General features: G+C 42.7%; 1 protein-coding gene across 2 annotated transcripts in view; it reads right to left on the bottom strand.

The window, feature by feature from the left end:
- Positions 1-15,760, bottom strand: part of LOC113024422 (voltage-dependent T-type calcium channel subunit alpha-1H-like) — a 63,884-nt gene that overhangs the window by 9,902 nt on the left and 38,222 nt on the right. For both annotated transcript variants that reach the window (XM_080303079.1, XM_026171519.2), the window contains exons 16-27: positions 15,519-15,706; positions 13,172-13,483; positions 12,460-12,560; positions 12,080-12,203; positions 10,630-10,698; positions 10,267-10,451; positions 10,055-10,181; positions 7,069-7,194; positions 6,892-6,981; positions 6,249-6,441; positions 223-374; positions 16-125 (exon numbers count right to left, since the gene is read on the bottom strand). In XM_080303079.1, coding sequence (XP_080159205.1) covers positions 16-125; positions 223-374; positions 6,249-6,441; positions 6,892-6,981; positions 7,069-7,194; positions 10,055-10,181; positions 10,267-10,451; positions 10,630-10,698; positions 12,080-12,203; positions 12,460-12,560; positions 13,172-13,483; positions 15,519-15,706 — 1,777 coding nt within the window. The remainder of the gene's footprint in view (positions 1-15; positions 126-222; positions 375-6,248; positions 6,442-6,891; positions 6,982-7,068; positions 7,195-10,054; positions 10,182-10,266; positions 10,452-10,629; positions 10,699-12,079; positions 12,204-12,459; positions 12,561-13,171; positions 13,484-15,518; positions 15,707-15,760) is intronic.

The following is a 15,760-nucleotide window of genomic DNA, read 5'->3' on the forward strand; positions in this document are numbered from 1 at the left end:
CGCGACTGGGGATACCTCTCTTTGAAAAAGCGCCGAAGACCAAACGCGATGAGTTTCAGAATGGCCTCGATGACGAAAACCAGCGTGAAGACATAATTGCAGTACTTCAGTATCTCCTCGAGGTACTGCAGGACACACAGATACACACTTCTACAATACCACTGCATTGTGCTTCATTACTATGGTTTTAGGACAGGTGGAGGAAGGTGTTGCCATGGTTACCTGAGGTTGGTTGTAGTGCTCCATGCTCATGGTGAGGAGGTTTGTGAAGATGATGATGGTTATGAAGAGATCCAGGTAGTGGCTGGTGCACACGGTGTGGATGCTTCGACGTAACGGAGAGTAGTCGGCGTAATACGGCTTCTCAAGGGCCCCTACACACACACACACACACACACACACACACACACACACACACACACACACACACAGAGATACAAACACAGACACACAGACACACACACACACACACACACACACACACTGAGAGTCATTAAAATGCTTCTGAAAGAAAAATATGATATTGGCTATGAGGTCACTGGTGAAGCGTGTGCCAAGTGGCACTCTGGTGTGTGCGTGCATGTGTGTGCACAGACTAAAAGTGCCACCTCAGGAATTCAGTCCTATCCATCATGCACACACACTCTCCACGGCACCTCAAGGTGTCTTTGAGCAGAAACCCTCGCTGTCTGCTGCCAGACAGTTAACTGACTAAGAGGAGAGCACTACTAGAGATTACACTGCAGAGAGAGCGTACAGAGAGAGAGACAGAAATCTAGCAAGAGAAAGAAAATGTGTGTGTATGTAGGGGTGCTGACTATGCGTGTGTGCACACCTATGCGAAATGACCAGAACTATGTAGACACATTCCCTGACAAGGGAATATTTGATACAATTTTAAGACAATTTAATGCCTCAGGATAAAATTTTAGACAACAGCAGGCTCCAACTGATACACCTCTTTAACTGCTCGTTAACAAAACTATCCACTCAGCCAGTGACATCACAATAACTCAGGCAAGTCAGGTCAAGATAACCTGCTGAAGTTTGCTTGTTAGAACAAAGGAATGCAGAAGAGCATCTCTGAATGTGTTTGAAGCAGATGGTCTACAGGAGCAGAAGGCCTTCACAATCATCAGATCTCAGTCCAACAGAGCACCTTTGGGATGTGGTGGAACAAATATGGAGCTCTGTGTGATGCTTTCATGTGAATGTGGACCAAAATCTTGCTGCGCCTTGTTAAATCGGGCCCTAGCACACTGTACATAATAAACTGGCCAGTGAATGTATAATAGGTCCATGTACTAAGCTCCATAAAGAAATAGCTCCATTAGTTTGGTTGGAGCACTTTTGACTGGCTGACGCAGTGACGCTGGGTTTACTGCCAGCATCAGCGCCAGCATTTTCTTTCAGTTCTCCAGCAGGCATGTTTCCCTTGTTGTTTAAAGCAGGATCATTTTTTTTGTACCTTTTCCCTCTGCACCCGTTTCTTCTGCTTCAGACTCCAAAGGAGAAGTGACATAAACAAACTAAAACTAGATTTGCTTTGAAAAGTGAGGAAAAGAAAAGAATGAGGAAATCGCTACATAATAAGTCAAGGTTACTCGTCAACACATGCTGGCTTTTATGAAATTTAATGCTGAGAAATAAAATGCTCTAACACCGACAGACCTGATGAGATAGTAGAGCAGAGAAAAGAGACACTCATAAACCACAAATGACATGTCCTACTTTCAGCGCACTCTGACGCACCAGTTCGAATGGAAGCTGATCGTTCCGGACACTGGGAATAATGTGCTCGTGTACAGGCGTCAGCAGACCTGGGCCCAGAATGCTTTATGAATAGTTCCTCCAAAAGAAAACATAATCGTGCCTTAAAGCTGGAAAATAATGGATATTGCTCATCGAGCACATGAAAAATGTTAAACTCTTTTTGGGTTGTTCTCTGTTCTCTCTCTTTGTGTGTGTGTGTGTGTGTGTGTGTTTGTGTTCGTGTGTGTGTGTGTGTGTGTGTGTGTGTGAGGACTTGTCTTTGTTGGCATCTGCTGGTCGCTAGGCTAGGGATGTATGAACATTTTTCAAAGGAAAAGGAGATGGAAGCTAACGGGCGCAGGCGAGGCCAGAGGAGATGCAGGAAGAGTTATCTCCCGTTGCTGTAGCAGCAGATGAGTCAGGACATGAGAAAGCCACTGCCTCATCTACGAGCTCGGAGGATGAAGGAGAGGACTGTTAAGCTAGAGCATTTCTTTCGCAAGGCACACTGTGTGAAAGCCTTACCTTACACCTCCATGTGTGATTAAAGCCGTGTTAACCGGAACTCACTGTGATCTTAGTGCGGAACATGGGCCGAGCGCAGAAAGGAAGCGGGATGACCTTACTTTTCCCTTTGTAGAAATCAACTGATACATCTTCCAGCCACAATCAGTTTCCCCTGAAGCATATTTATGAATCATCTGCATTTGCATTTGCAGTCGATTTGGCCACTGAAACTGTTCCACAGTGAGAGGGAGTGAAAGAGAACTTAAAAGAGGAACAGCAGCATAGAGAGATGAGGTCACAAAGACAGATGCGATCAGATGGAGAGAGCCCAGGACCCAATGATTAACTGTAATAAATAGCAAAAGAACCCTGATTGATCTACAGTGGGGCAAAAAAGTATTTAGTCAGCCACCGATTGTGCAAGTTCCCCCACTTAAAATGATGACAGAGGTCAGTAATTTGCACCAGAGGTACACTTCAACTGTGAGAGACAGAATGTGAAAAAAAAATCCATGAATTCCCATGGTAGGATTTGTAAAGAATTTATTCGTAAATCAGGGTGGAAAATAAGTATTTGGTCACCTCAAACAAGGAAAATCTCTGGCTCTCACAGACCTGTAACGTCTTCTGTAAGAAGCTTTTCTGTCCCCCACTCGTTACCTGTATGAATGGCACCTGTTTGAACTCATCATCTGTATAAAAGACACCTGTCCACAGCCTCAAACAGTCAGACTCCAAACTCTGCCATGGCCAAGACCAAAGAGCTTTCGAAGGACACCAGGAAAAGTATTGTAGACCTGCACCAGACTGGGAAGAGTGAATCTACAATAGGCAAGCAGCTTGGTGTGAAAAAAATCAACTGTGGGAGCAATCATCAGAAAATGGAAGACATACAAGACCACTGATAATCTCCCTCGATCTGGGGCTCCACGCAAGATCTCATCCCGTGGGGTCAAAATGATCATGAGAACGGTGAGCAAAGATCCCAGAACCACACGGGGGGACCTGGTGAATGACCTGCAGAGAGCTGGGACCAAAGTAACAAAGGTCACCATCAGTAACACACTACAACGGCAGGGAATCAAATCCTGCAGTGCCAGACGTGTTCCGCTGCTGAAGCCAGTGCATGTCCAGGCCCGTCTGAAGTTTGCCAGAGAGCACATGGATGATACAGCAGAGGATTGGGAGAATGTCATGTGGTCAGATGACACCAAAGTAGAACTTTTTGGTATAAACTCAACTCGTCGTGTTTGGAGGAAGAAGAATACTGAGTTGCATCCCAAGAACACCATACCTACTGTGAAGCATGGGGGTGGAAACATCATGCTATGGGGCTGTTTTTCTGCCAAGGGGACAGGACGACTGATCCGTGTTAAGGACAGAATGAATGGGGCCATGTATCGTGAGATTTTGAGCCAAAACCTCCTTCCATCAGTGAGAACTTTGAAGATGAAACGAGGCTGGGTCTTCCAACATGACAATGATCCAAAACACACCGCCCGGGCAACAAAGGAGTGGCTCCGTAAGAAGCATTTGAAAGTCCTGGAGTGGCCTAGCCAGTCTCCAGACCTCAACCCCATAGAAAATCTGTGGCGGGAGTTGCTCGGCAACAGCCCCAAAACATCACTGCTCTCGAGAAGATCTGCATGGAGGAATGGGCCAAAATACCAGCTACTGTGTGTGCAAACCTGGTAAAGACCTATAGTAAACGTTTGACCTCTGTTATTGCCAACAAAGGTTATGTTACAAAGTATTGAGTTGTATTTTTGTTATTGACCAAATACTTATTTTCCACCCTGATTTATGAATAAATTCTTTACAAATCCTACCATGTGGATTCATGGATTTTTTTTTCACATTCTGTCTCTCACAGTTGAAGTGTACCTCTGGTGCAAATTACTGACCTCTGTCATCATTTTAGGTGGGGGAACTTGCACAATCGGTGGCTGACTAAATACTTTTTTGCCCCACTGTATATGTGCCGCTGAACATCGACTATCGACCTGCAGCTGACATCCTGTAGTGATCCTATGTTGTGTAATTATCAGCCCATATGGAATAATGAGTATCGATGATTATTTAGCCCCTATGGGAGGAAATAGTGCACTCATGTTCTGCTTCTGTTTTTTGGAAGAGAGGGAGCAGGATGGTTGCACAGTGATTAGCACTACTGCCTCACAGCAAGAAGGCCCTCAGTTCAGCTCCATCACCCGACCTTCCTGTGTGGAGTTGCATGCTCTCTCTGTGTCTGCGTGGGTTTTCTCCAGGTACTCCTCCCACAATTTGTGATTCTAAATTGCCCGCAAATGTGAATGCAAATGGTTGTCTGTCTCTCTGTGTTAGGCCTGCGATAGACCAAAAAAAGACATTTTACTAGATTTAGGATGGTATATGGTGATGGGATCATTTTCATGGCCAAGGGAGTAAAGAGCAGAGGAGGAGGCAACTCTAGCAGGCAGAATGGAAAATGGTGCAACTATCAGGGGAGACTCTAAAGACTTCTGGGTAGGGTGAAGCCACCAGTGGTTCAAGATCTTTACAATACCTCTTAAAGAAAGTGAAGTGAAAGCAACGTGTGTGTCCCCTTTCTTGAATCACGACTGCATGGTTTTTTTCAGGTGGTTTAGGAATCACATGTTAAGCAGTTACAGGTGTAACGTTTGGATGTCCACTTAAAGCACTGTGCAGATTTTGAGCCGGCCCTCCTGCTATTTTTTAAAGTGGTCCTGAGTAACAGTTCTCCCGGCTTTGTGAAGGTCTTTCAAAGTTTTTTCTTTGGACATTGGCTGCTTTTTCACCCATTTTCAGTCCAGTCCTTGTACCTGACCATTTTCATTTGTTAAGCCGCTGAACACTGACGTGTGAATCATTCAAGCATAAACGGACATCCAGCTCAAGGGATGAACCAATGTTGCGTCTACACATAGCAGACAACTTAGAGCCCATTTCAAATTGTATCTTTAAGGCCTTTACACACCGGACGTGTAAAATTTGTGCAAATATTTTGTGATTTAAAACTATTTTTCGGACTCACCTATTCTTAATAGAGCCATTCACATTGACCACAATAAATGCCAAGTCTGCCAGTAAAAGTTTCAACAGTCCCACTGACATCCTGAAATATGCACAGAAGCAGACGCGATAGAATTTCAACTCCTGGGTCAAAACATGAAATTCTTCCTCCTGCTGCCTTCTCGTGAGAGTTGCAGGAACCCAGAATCTCAGTTTTTTCCTTTTCTTGTTTGGAAACATCAGGACCAGCTGGTCATAGGTTGACATATTTTTCACAAAATCACAGTGATTTCAGTCTATATATATATGTTACGTGACAAGCTAGCGTCCAAAAAACTGAGAATTTCATGCAGAATTTCGTAAAGGCTTTTAGCAAAAACACAAAAAATTAGGTATTATTAAAAGGTTTGACAGCATAAAATAGTATTTTTGCACCAACAAGGTGATTCCCAAAGACCTATTAGCCTTAAATGTGGTTTATCTTGCCATGCTATGCAGTTTTCTCTGTAGTCCTCACAACATTTAAGGAAACAGAACAAGTGGAAGGCAAAGAAAGAACATTATCAGTCATGGATTGGCCTCAACATTACTGAAGCACTGTGGGATCATCCTGACAGAGAACAGAACAACAGGCAGAAACATCCAAAGAACAGCTTTGAAAGTCCTTCAAGAAGCCTGGAGAACTATTCCTGGAGACCACTTAAATAAATTACAATAACACTTGTCTATGAGAGCTCAGACAGTGTTGAAGAATAAAGTCAATACCAAATATTGGCATTCAGGGTTGTCAGAATTGTACAAATTCTGTTTTTGTCTTCTATACTGTATTTCCATTTATATCTCCACATTTCAATAAATGGCTGCACCCATTTCCCATTTTTCTAGCCAAATATGAAGCAATGAGAGGTGACTCAAGACTTTTGCACAGTACTTTACTCTGATGTCCCTCCACCCACTTTCCCGAAACACTTCCTCACTTCTCCTCCTCTTCTCCAGTCGCTTCTGTCGTTTCTCCTCCCTCAGCCGCGCCTCTTCCTCCTCCTGCTGCTGGCGACACTTGTGAAAGTTTTCCACCACCACGCCCACAAACATGTTGAGCACAAAGAAGCTGACAATGAGCAGGAATGAGATGAAAAACAGCAGCATCCAAGGATTGTGGTTTCTCACTGGCTGCAGAGAGAAACAGAGAGAAAAAAGCGAAGAAGAAAGGACAGGAGGTAGCACAGAGACACAAAAGGTAAAAAAAAAAAAAACAAGAACAGAAAGAGTGATGAAAGAAGGTGAGGAGGGGTGGAGAGGAAGAAAAGGAGAGAGCACAAACAAAAAGACAATGTAAGTACTGAGTCAGCACTAAAACTGCCAGCTCTGTCAGCTCACATCTATTCATCCATCTGCCTTTTTTTTCTTTTCTTTGCACAGCTACACCTCACTCCCGAGATATTTCCCCTTTCACACTCAAACAAACAAGATCAAGTGTTCCTAAGAACGACACAAAAAAGAAGGAAATCACAGGGAAATATTCACTCGCTGAATGAGTCGTTCATCTCCCTGATTTTCACTTTTTAATCCCTCACACACCCGCTCTCCCCCCCCGCTGTGTGCGAGACTGCCTCTCCTCACCTGCTGGTCCACACCCATGGCATCCAGGCCGTCGTACATGATGCTGACCCAGCCGTCCTTACACGACAGCACAAAGAGCGACATCAGCGCCTGGCGGGATGATACGCACATAATTCAGCTTTGCTGCTACGATTACCAGCCTGTAAGAGCAGATGTCTGTCCAAGAGTGTGACAAACCTGTCCCAGATTGTCGAAGTTGTATTTCCGCCGCAGCCAGCGGTAACCAGCCTGCAGACACTCAGTTTTATTGGTGATGTTACTTACATTGATCCCGTCGCAGTAGAAGAATTTCCCTTTAAACAGCTGCGCAAGTGTGAGCACAGAGAAAAAAAAACATGAGAGAAGACTGTAACCTCAAGGCAGTGTAAACAAACCTTCACACAACAGAGCAGAGGCTGTTATATTGCTGTACAGTAAACAGTCTGCAAGAGCCTGCAGACCCCTGTGCAGAATCACTCCAGCATGGGTGTTCTCATTAGAAGATAACCCACTGATAGCGTGCTTTTCGTCAAATATAAGCCTACGTGTTAATTAGCTTCAGCGTTCATTAGGTATTATATCCTTGCAAGGATTAAATCTGAATATTTGTATTTGCAAAAAGAGAAACATAAGCCATGAAAATGAACTGACTGGCTTTGAGTGGAGTTTTTAAAAATGGTACTGTACATTCATTTCCTGACTTTGACATTTTAAAATGTGGTGAGAGCCTTTAAACCTTAAAGGAAGTTTCATTAATAGATTCTTTTGTTTTAAAGTATTTCTTCTGTTTTTTTTCTCCATACAGGTGATCCAGGTGTTTTGTTTGTTTTTTCTTTCTTCCCCCCCTTCTCACCATCTCTTCTCCCCTTTGGTTTTCTTTCTCTCCCTCTCTTTCTTTCATTCTTTCTCCCTGTCCTATCCCCCAGTCATGTCTGTCCCGTTTGTAGCACCTGAAAATAAAATAAATTCATAATTATAATAAAGGTCAATCAAATGGACCAATATGGCAAGGCCATGATGATCCACTTGGTAAAATAAATCCGCTTGGCATCTTTCTTGGCCTTAAGACAACAATTCTGATGGCTAAAGATCCAAACGGGACACAAAAAAAAATAAAAAATAAAGTATTTCTGAAGGACTTCAACGCGTGAAGAAGTAAATGTGTCCGGAGACTATCCAGCCTGTTTTAAATGTGCACTTGAGCCTGACTCCTATTAGTGCAAAGATGTTTTACCTCACATTTAATCCCTGAGATATCGTTGCATAAGAAAAATAAGCTCAAAATAGGCAATTTCAACAGCACATCTCTAGTAGGCTCTAGTAAATGAAAGAAAATTTTGAGCTTAAAGTGTAAGAAATAAATGTGTAAAATTCATTACAAAGTTTTGGTAACTCTTAGACCAGACTGCCCTGACATTATAAAGCAGAAAGTTTATGTTAATGCCCTTTTTTTTTTTTTTTACTGTGGACCCATTATAAGAAAAATAAAATTTGTATAGTACATAAAGAAAAAACAGGAACTTTTCTGCAATTTAATTGTTTATATATTACTTATTTACTTTGGTGTAGCATGAATGGCCATGGTGGAGGTCTACATCAGTAGCCAATGGTGTAAAACTAAAAAATACAGCTAAAAATTCAAAATTTATGACCTCCCTCACATTTTCCAAAGCCGTCCATTGGGGCCAGATTGGAGTCTTTGCTAGGCCAATTCTGGCCCACAGGCCTTATGTTTGACACCCCTTTACAGCAGAAGAAAAGTATATAATTACAATCTGGTACAAAAAGCAATTTTTGGCCTCTGTTTCTCTGATAGTTTCTCCCTTCATAACAACTCTAAGTTTATAAGTCAACCACCTGGATAATTGAGTTAAGGGCACGGCTACTTTGATTGACAGGTGTCCCAACACAGGCAGGCGTAGCCAATCATCGCTGCCAGGCCTCAGCGCCACTAATTGGAGTCACTGAACTGAACCTCTCCACTGTGTTTGCGGTGTTGGTGTCTCCTGGAGCATTTTAATGGAAATATCTGACAAATAAAATGTCTCCCTGTATAGCACACATTGTCCAAGAAGTTTGTGTTTCAGTTTTGGAAAGTGAACTTTGAGGGTTTTATTAGTCTGTTAGCTTAGCATTCATTAGCAGTTTGTATACGCAGCTTTGAACAAAGCTTGCTAGCACTAGTTGATACCTGGAGCCCCCCACACCTCATTATGATATGTTCAATTGTGAAACCAACCCCCCACCCCCCAAAAAAACATGGCAGCAGCCTGAATGCTAAATGCTAAAGTCCAAATACTTTAGCATTTAGCTTGACATCACAGTGGCTACGACCTAGCTTGCAGATAAAGGTGAAAATTAAGTGTTAATTCATGTTTCAGACTGTAAAAAAAGGTGAAATGCTGATCAGTAATTCTTTTGTGTCCAAACCTAAACAAACTGCAAGCAAAAAAAAAAAACACCTCCCCTTTCAGACTTTCACTGTCCTTTACATTAGAAACACCAATATGTCACTTGAGGGACGCTGATCCAAGCTGGTTTTCTAAGGTAGGAGGAATCAAGCTACTATTTAAAAGTAGTAACAAATTAAACTTTATTTGCGCTTACATTTTTTTCTTTCTTATACTGTACCCTGTTATTTGGCTTCAGAGCTTATTAACAGTCCTAACCCTGAGGTCTGAAACCAAAGCAACGTGATATTATTTTTGATCCTTTATATCAAGCAAAGTGTGTTATTTATAGTTTATTAGCTCATTCTGAATATTAAGCTATTTTAATAAATAATAAGCTGTATTTATGAATTTGATTAGTAATATTAAAATCCAGGTGAAAATCCGATTTAAAAACCACATTCTCAGCACATTCCCCCTGTTGAACCATTGTTGTTGTTTTTTTAATTACTTCCAGGGACTGGTGCATAATCAGCAGCTCATTTGCATTTCCTCCCAATTTTTCTCTTCACTTTTTATTACCTGAAGCTTTCTCTGAGCTCATTTACTTTAAGCCACAGTGATCTGTGTCTTCTTGCAGCAGAAAACACAACGAGCTTTTAATGTTCGGTCATATCAAATCGAGTGAAAATGAGTTTGACGTGTTTTGTATTTTGCTGTCTCGGGGGAAAAATGATGGAGCTTATCTTTAACTGACAGAGGACGAACGGGGAACGGTCGGCATGAACATTTACCTGGACTCCCAGAATTCCAAACACGATGAAAAAAGCACAGCAGATCAAAACAATATTCCCAATTGGTCTGAGAGATGTGATCAGAGTTTCAACCACCAGTTTCAGACCTGGAGCACGACTTATCACCCTGCAGCAAGCACACACACAGGTTAGACAGTCCTTAATATAATATCAGCAGAGTAAACACAGATGATAATCTCCTTGATTTGTACCTGAGTGGTCGAAGTGTGCGGAGCAGGCGAAGGACCCGGAGGATGCCTAAGATCCGATTACCACCTGCTGAAGCGATGGACACCAGGATGTCCACAAGTGACACAAACACCAGGAGCCCATCCAAGACATTCCAGCTGCTCTGCAGGTACACGCCCTCTCCAAAGTACAGGCCCATAGCTACCACCTGCATGCAGACGCGCACAGATCCAACAAAATTACTGAAATAATTAAATAAGCTAAGGTGTAAAATGAGAATGAAAGCCATTCTGATCCCCACCAGCAACGAAAATTGCCTCTTTAGAATCAAGAAAATGACTTTGGAGTGGAGTGCTTATTCAGAAAATGTTCACTGTTATGGTTACCTTGATCATCATTTCGCCCACGAAGATCACAGTGAAGATGTAATTGGACACACTGAGAAACATCCGCTCCTGTTGCACACACACAGACACACACACACACAGGCGTGAGAGCATGCACAGATTAACAGCAGGAAGCGCATTCGTCAATTTAAAGGCTTTGTAGCCTTAGCTTTGATTCTGGAGCACAAAGTGTTGCATAACGAGCTGAGAAAAAAAATGCACAGCAATCGCTGTAGAAACATAATAAAAGCATACTGGGAACAACACGTGTTGTTATAGAGACTCTTACATCAGCTACAAGCACATGAGCTCTTGTAGTAAACAGCCCCTCTTTGTGTGCGTGGTCATGCAAAAGACGTATGCTGCTTCTGTATTTGTGAGCCGTGAGTCATGTCTTGAGCTGTTTAAGGTTTAGATTACAGTGCTGCGCGAAAGTCCTGATCTGCCACTTTTTCTAGGAAACTGAGAAATAGAAGTGGCGATTTATTGAAACATGTGCAAACATAAATAGAAACGCAGTATATAAGTTGAAACAGAGTTTGGCTTCAGGAACAGTTCTCCAGGCTTCTTAAAGGACACTTAAAACTCTTCTTTGGATGTTTCTGCCTTTTGTTCCCTTTTCTGTCAAGATGATCCCGCACTGCTTGGATAATATCGAGGTCCGTGCTCTGGGGAGGCCAATTCGCTGTGTGTTTTTCTATCCAGGTATGCTTTTACTGCATTAGCAGTGTGTTTGGGGTCATTGTGATAATGGAAAATCCAACTACTGCCAATCAGATGCTTTCCAGATGGTATTGCATGGATCAAAATCTTATGGTGTTTCCACTTCTATTCTTTTAGCTCATAACTATTTGGGAATCTCCTTACTGGTGCACAAATAATATTTCGACAACTGCCAAATTGTGGTATCTTTAGCAGTTTTATAGGTTCAACTAAAGTAATGGAAGCAACAGGCTGTTAATGACAAAGTGCTTAAAGATAAAATTCAAAGTTGCTTCTTTGCTGTGTTGTCTGTTATCTCTAAACACAACACTGGTTCAGCCCTTGAGTTAGGTCAGTGGTTCAGTCATTGCTCAAGACTACTTTAAAAATGAAAGTCTGGATCATATGAAGCAAAATCTAAAGACTTTTGGGGTGGCTCAAGACTTTTGCACAGTATTGTAGCTGTTACGTTCAGACTTAATCTAAGCACTTAGACTAATGCATAATGAGTTCAAATCTGTCAAATCATCAAATAAAAAGCACAATGAAGATGGAAATTATATCAATAATATCCAGTTAAACCAACCAAGGAAGACAAGAAACAGAGTTTCAGTGTAAAATTACATCCATTAAGTCCGGGTTAAAGGTTAAAGGTCAGGGTCTGGAATGTCGTTATGATGGTGCTTATGTCAATACTTCTCCTTACAAGTGTAGTAACCGTGTGTGTGTGTGTGTGTGTATGAGGTACCATGCTGTGTGGCTGTATGTCAGGTCGCTCCAGGGCGATGGTGATGCAATTAAGGAAGATGAAAAGCAGGACGATGTGATCAAACATCTTGTGACCTATGACCCTCTGACACCACAACCTGAACCTGCAGAGAGACGGTGTGAGAAGAGAAAAGGATCGGCAACAACCCCAGTGTTTATTTTCTATTCAACACATCACCTGCATCACTTCCATTTCTGCCAGGTTTAATTGATAAAAGTACAAGTTGTACAACCAAGCTTCAGCTGTCACCTTCACACTTTAGCTGTGAATTTTTACACATGCGTGCAGTTAAGGCCACCTAGGCCACCCTGGAGAATATCAGGGGCTGTGCATAAACGTGTGTTTGTGTGTATCTTTACTGGTTGTGTGGAGCGAACAGATAGAGGGACCATTCTTCATGCTCCAGGCACCACTGAGGCTCATATGGCTCCAGTATCTTCTTCAGCCTCTTACATAAACTCTGGAATGAACACACAAACAGACGAATGACATCGCAGCGTACACTCGTTACGTTACAACAATCAGCATTGCTCCAAAAGTTGATTCTGTTCATCTGGACGTAGCGTTTTGTGGGAGAAAATCAGAAAATCAGTATTGCTCATCATCTTATACACCCATGATACCGCAGAATGAAGTCATTTTCATTTCTATCCAAGGTTTTTTCTTTCTTTCTTTTTTTTTTTTTTTGCAGCGACCTCGTGTGCATGCACAAAAAATTCCAACACAGCTATTTTTTCAAACAATATTCCGAGTCATTCTTCCACCCGGATCTAATTTAAATTCAGCTAATTAAATTTTTCTAAGAAACAAAAGTGTCTTAAGGTCAGCCAGGTTGGAATTTATGCCTTTGCGGGATAATTAGCAGCAGCTTTTGAACTTCTGAACATGCCCAAAACAAGCTCTTTTATGAACTTGTTTTATCTAGGAATAACAGAAATGGGACGCCATCAAAATGCCTGCTCCCTCTGATTGGAACACACGCCAATTAAAACTGCCCGAGTCTACATTTACATATATATTATATGGTTTTCCATTTGCTGAGACAAATTCATGAAACAAATAGGCATTAACCTCTTCAATCTCCTCTTCCTCTTGATCGGTGTGGTTATGCGATGTCAGGGGAGCATCGTCGTAGCAGTGGTCTGGCAGGTGGAAGGTGGTGCCGTTACAGTCTGGGGAGAGGAGCATTGGCACCTGCAGGTACTCTGACTGGTCCAGAGACTGCTCCCTGCTGCTGGCTTTGGAGCTTGAGTATGTGTCGGACAGCAGGGACTCCATTTCTCCAGACTGGCTCTTCCTGTGGAGGCTGGGGGCTCGGCCGATGCTGATCCAGCTGGAGCGACGGCTCTCTGGCCCGCTGTCCCACAGGGACTGTGAAGACAACTTAGAACAAAACCAGTGCCTTGTTGGATTTCTGCCTTATCTTTCAAGTGCAAATAAGGATTTCATTCTTCACAGATTAAAGCTGCCCTGTAGAGTTTTTGGCCATTAGCAGTGCAGCGGGATGATGTTTTCATGAGTGGGCTCCTATTTTGTTTGTATCTTGTGCTCCTTATCAACCTCTACATGGAAATGACCAGGATTTGCGCTAATGATAAGTCTGTTTGGCCCAGCACAGTTATTAAACTTACTGGGAAACAGGGTAAATCAACAGGATGATATCTGATAACATTTTAAGAGGTTTCAGTGCAGAAGCTAGCCACAGCGAGCAACCACCTGTAACCATTTGCCAGTGGAACATACAAGGACTTGAATAACCTAGCCTTATCTTATCTTAAAGACTTTATAGTACCATGTCACCCCAATAGAGTACTTCACTTTCAGACTGCTGGTTTACTTGTGGTTCCTAGGATATATACACGTAGAATGGGAGGCAGAGCCTTCAGCCTTCAGGCCCCTCTTCAATGGAACCAGCTCCCAGTTTAGATTCGGGAGAAGGACACCCCCTCTACTTTTAAGATTCAGCTTAAAACTTTGCTTTTTAATAAAGCATATAGTTAGGGTTGGATCAGCTAACCCTGAACAAACCCTCAGTTATGCTGCAGAATGCTGGGGGAGTTTTTCTTTGCGACTATTGCCATGTTCTTGCTAATAGTGGTTTTAAGGTTGTAAATAAAACTGAACTCAATTGAACTGAATTCGCTCAATGGTCCATCAATACACTTTTCTTTACAACCTGTCCTTTAGCCTGTCCACAGTTACTGCTGTATCTGCAAGCCACTTTGAAACCCGCCTCCAGACCAATTTGTCCTTTCCATCCGTGTCTCACATAACCATTGTCATATCTGTCACCACTGACGTTGCCTGCTTTGTTCTATTTCTGGTCATGCTGCTGCTCTCCTCCTGCATTTTTTAACTAAGGGTGTGTTCACCGTAGGCCATCTGTTCCCCAGCACATCTGACCCCAAAGTCCAGCTCATTTCACTAGTGCGATTACTAGTGCGCGCCATTCGCAGTTAAGTGAACTGTGCCCTGTCTGGCTCGAATAGGTGGTCACAGCTGAGCTTCAGTTGAATTCAGTGATGGTACGCATGTAGTGTGATGACCATCCAAGCACAGAACTGCGCCACTTGCTCAATAGCAGCTGCCTCTGTCAAAATCCCTGCTTTAATAACAAATCTACAGGGCATAAGAACTGGCCCAGTTAAGCCACAAACTGCATAAAATCATGAACCCCTTGTGCTCTGCAAGAACGCTTTTTAAGAGTGCGTGTCTGAAAAACGGGAGAGAGCACGAGAAAGGAGTCGGGACAGACTGAAGTGGACCTGGCTCATTAAGGGCAGACCAGCTGGGGAGCGATCAAGCTCCGGCACAATGCAAGGCAACCGTGACCAGTCTGAATCCACCCTTGGAGGACATGTTTTAATCAAGATAAGCTAAAATTTTCAGCCACCTCACTTCAGTCTGAAACATCTTCTGAGTCGTTAGCATCAAATCTCCTAAAAGCAACGTGAAACGAACCTGACGTTGAGCTCAAGCATTAAGCTTAGCCGTGCATAGAAGGAGGGCTACATGACTCAACCCGTCAACAGTTGGTGATACTAAAGTGCCAGCAGAAGGCCTGCTAACAAAAAGACTGCCAGCCCAAACAATGCTGAAATATTTGGCTTTGTGAATGTTTTATGAGGATAGAAATGCACTCAAGTAATTTGTCGTGTCTTGAGAAGACACATAATGGGTTTGTTGGGAAACAAAGTAAACAAATGAACCTCTGCAAGGTAGCTTTAATGAAGCTCTGTGTTATCATTCTATGACTTCAACATTTAGAAATTGCTTCAGCTCAGCTTGGATTTATATCCTTTGCATAACAAACATCTTTTGATTAACTGTTTCTCTAACTCACATTTATAATAAATATTTAACGTGGTTTTATATAAACATATATATCTCCACATAAAAGCATGTGCCCAAGGCTCACCGGTGACCTTTGCTCAAGGCTGTTTTCCATGGATGCACCACTGGCCCGGCGTGACTGGTTGGAGTTTATGGTGGGCGTAGCTGCAGTGTGCGTGATGACTGGCAGCGGTGGAGGAGGAGGGGGAGGCATGGAGGCTTTTGGGTTCAGGAGACCATTGGGACTCAGCATCATGGCCTGAATCTTCAGCTCTGCACACACACACACACACACACACACACAGAATATTTGATGTCAAAGAATGA

Source organism: Astatotilapia calliptera, chromosome 6, assembly GCF_964374335.1.
Source record: "Astatotilapia calliptera chromosome 6, fAstCal68.1, whole genome shotgun sequence".
NCBI classification, from domain to species: Eukaryota; Metazoa; Chordata; class Actinopteri; order Cichliformes; family Cichlidae; genus Astatotilapia; species Astatotilapia calliptera.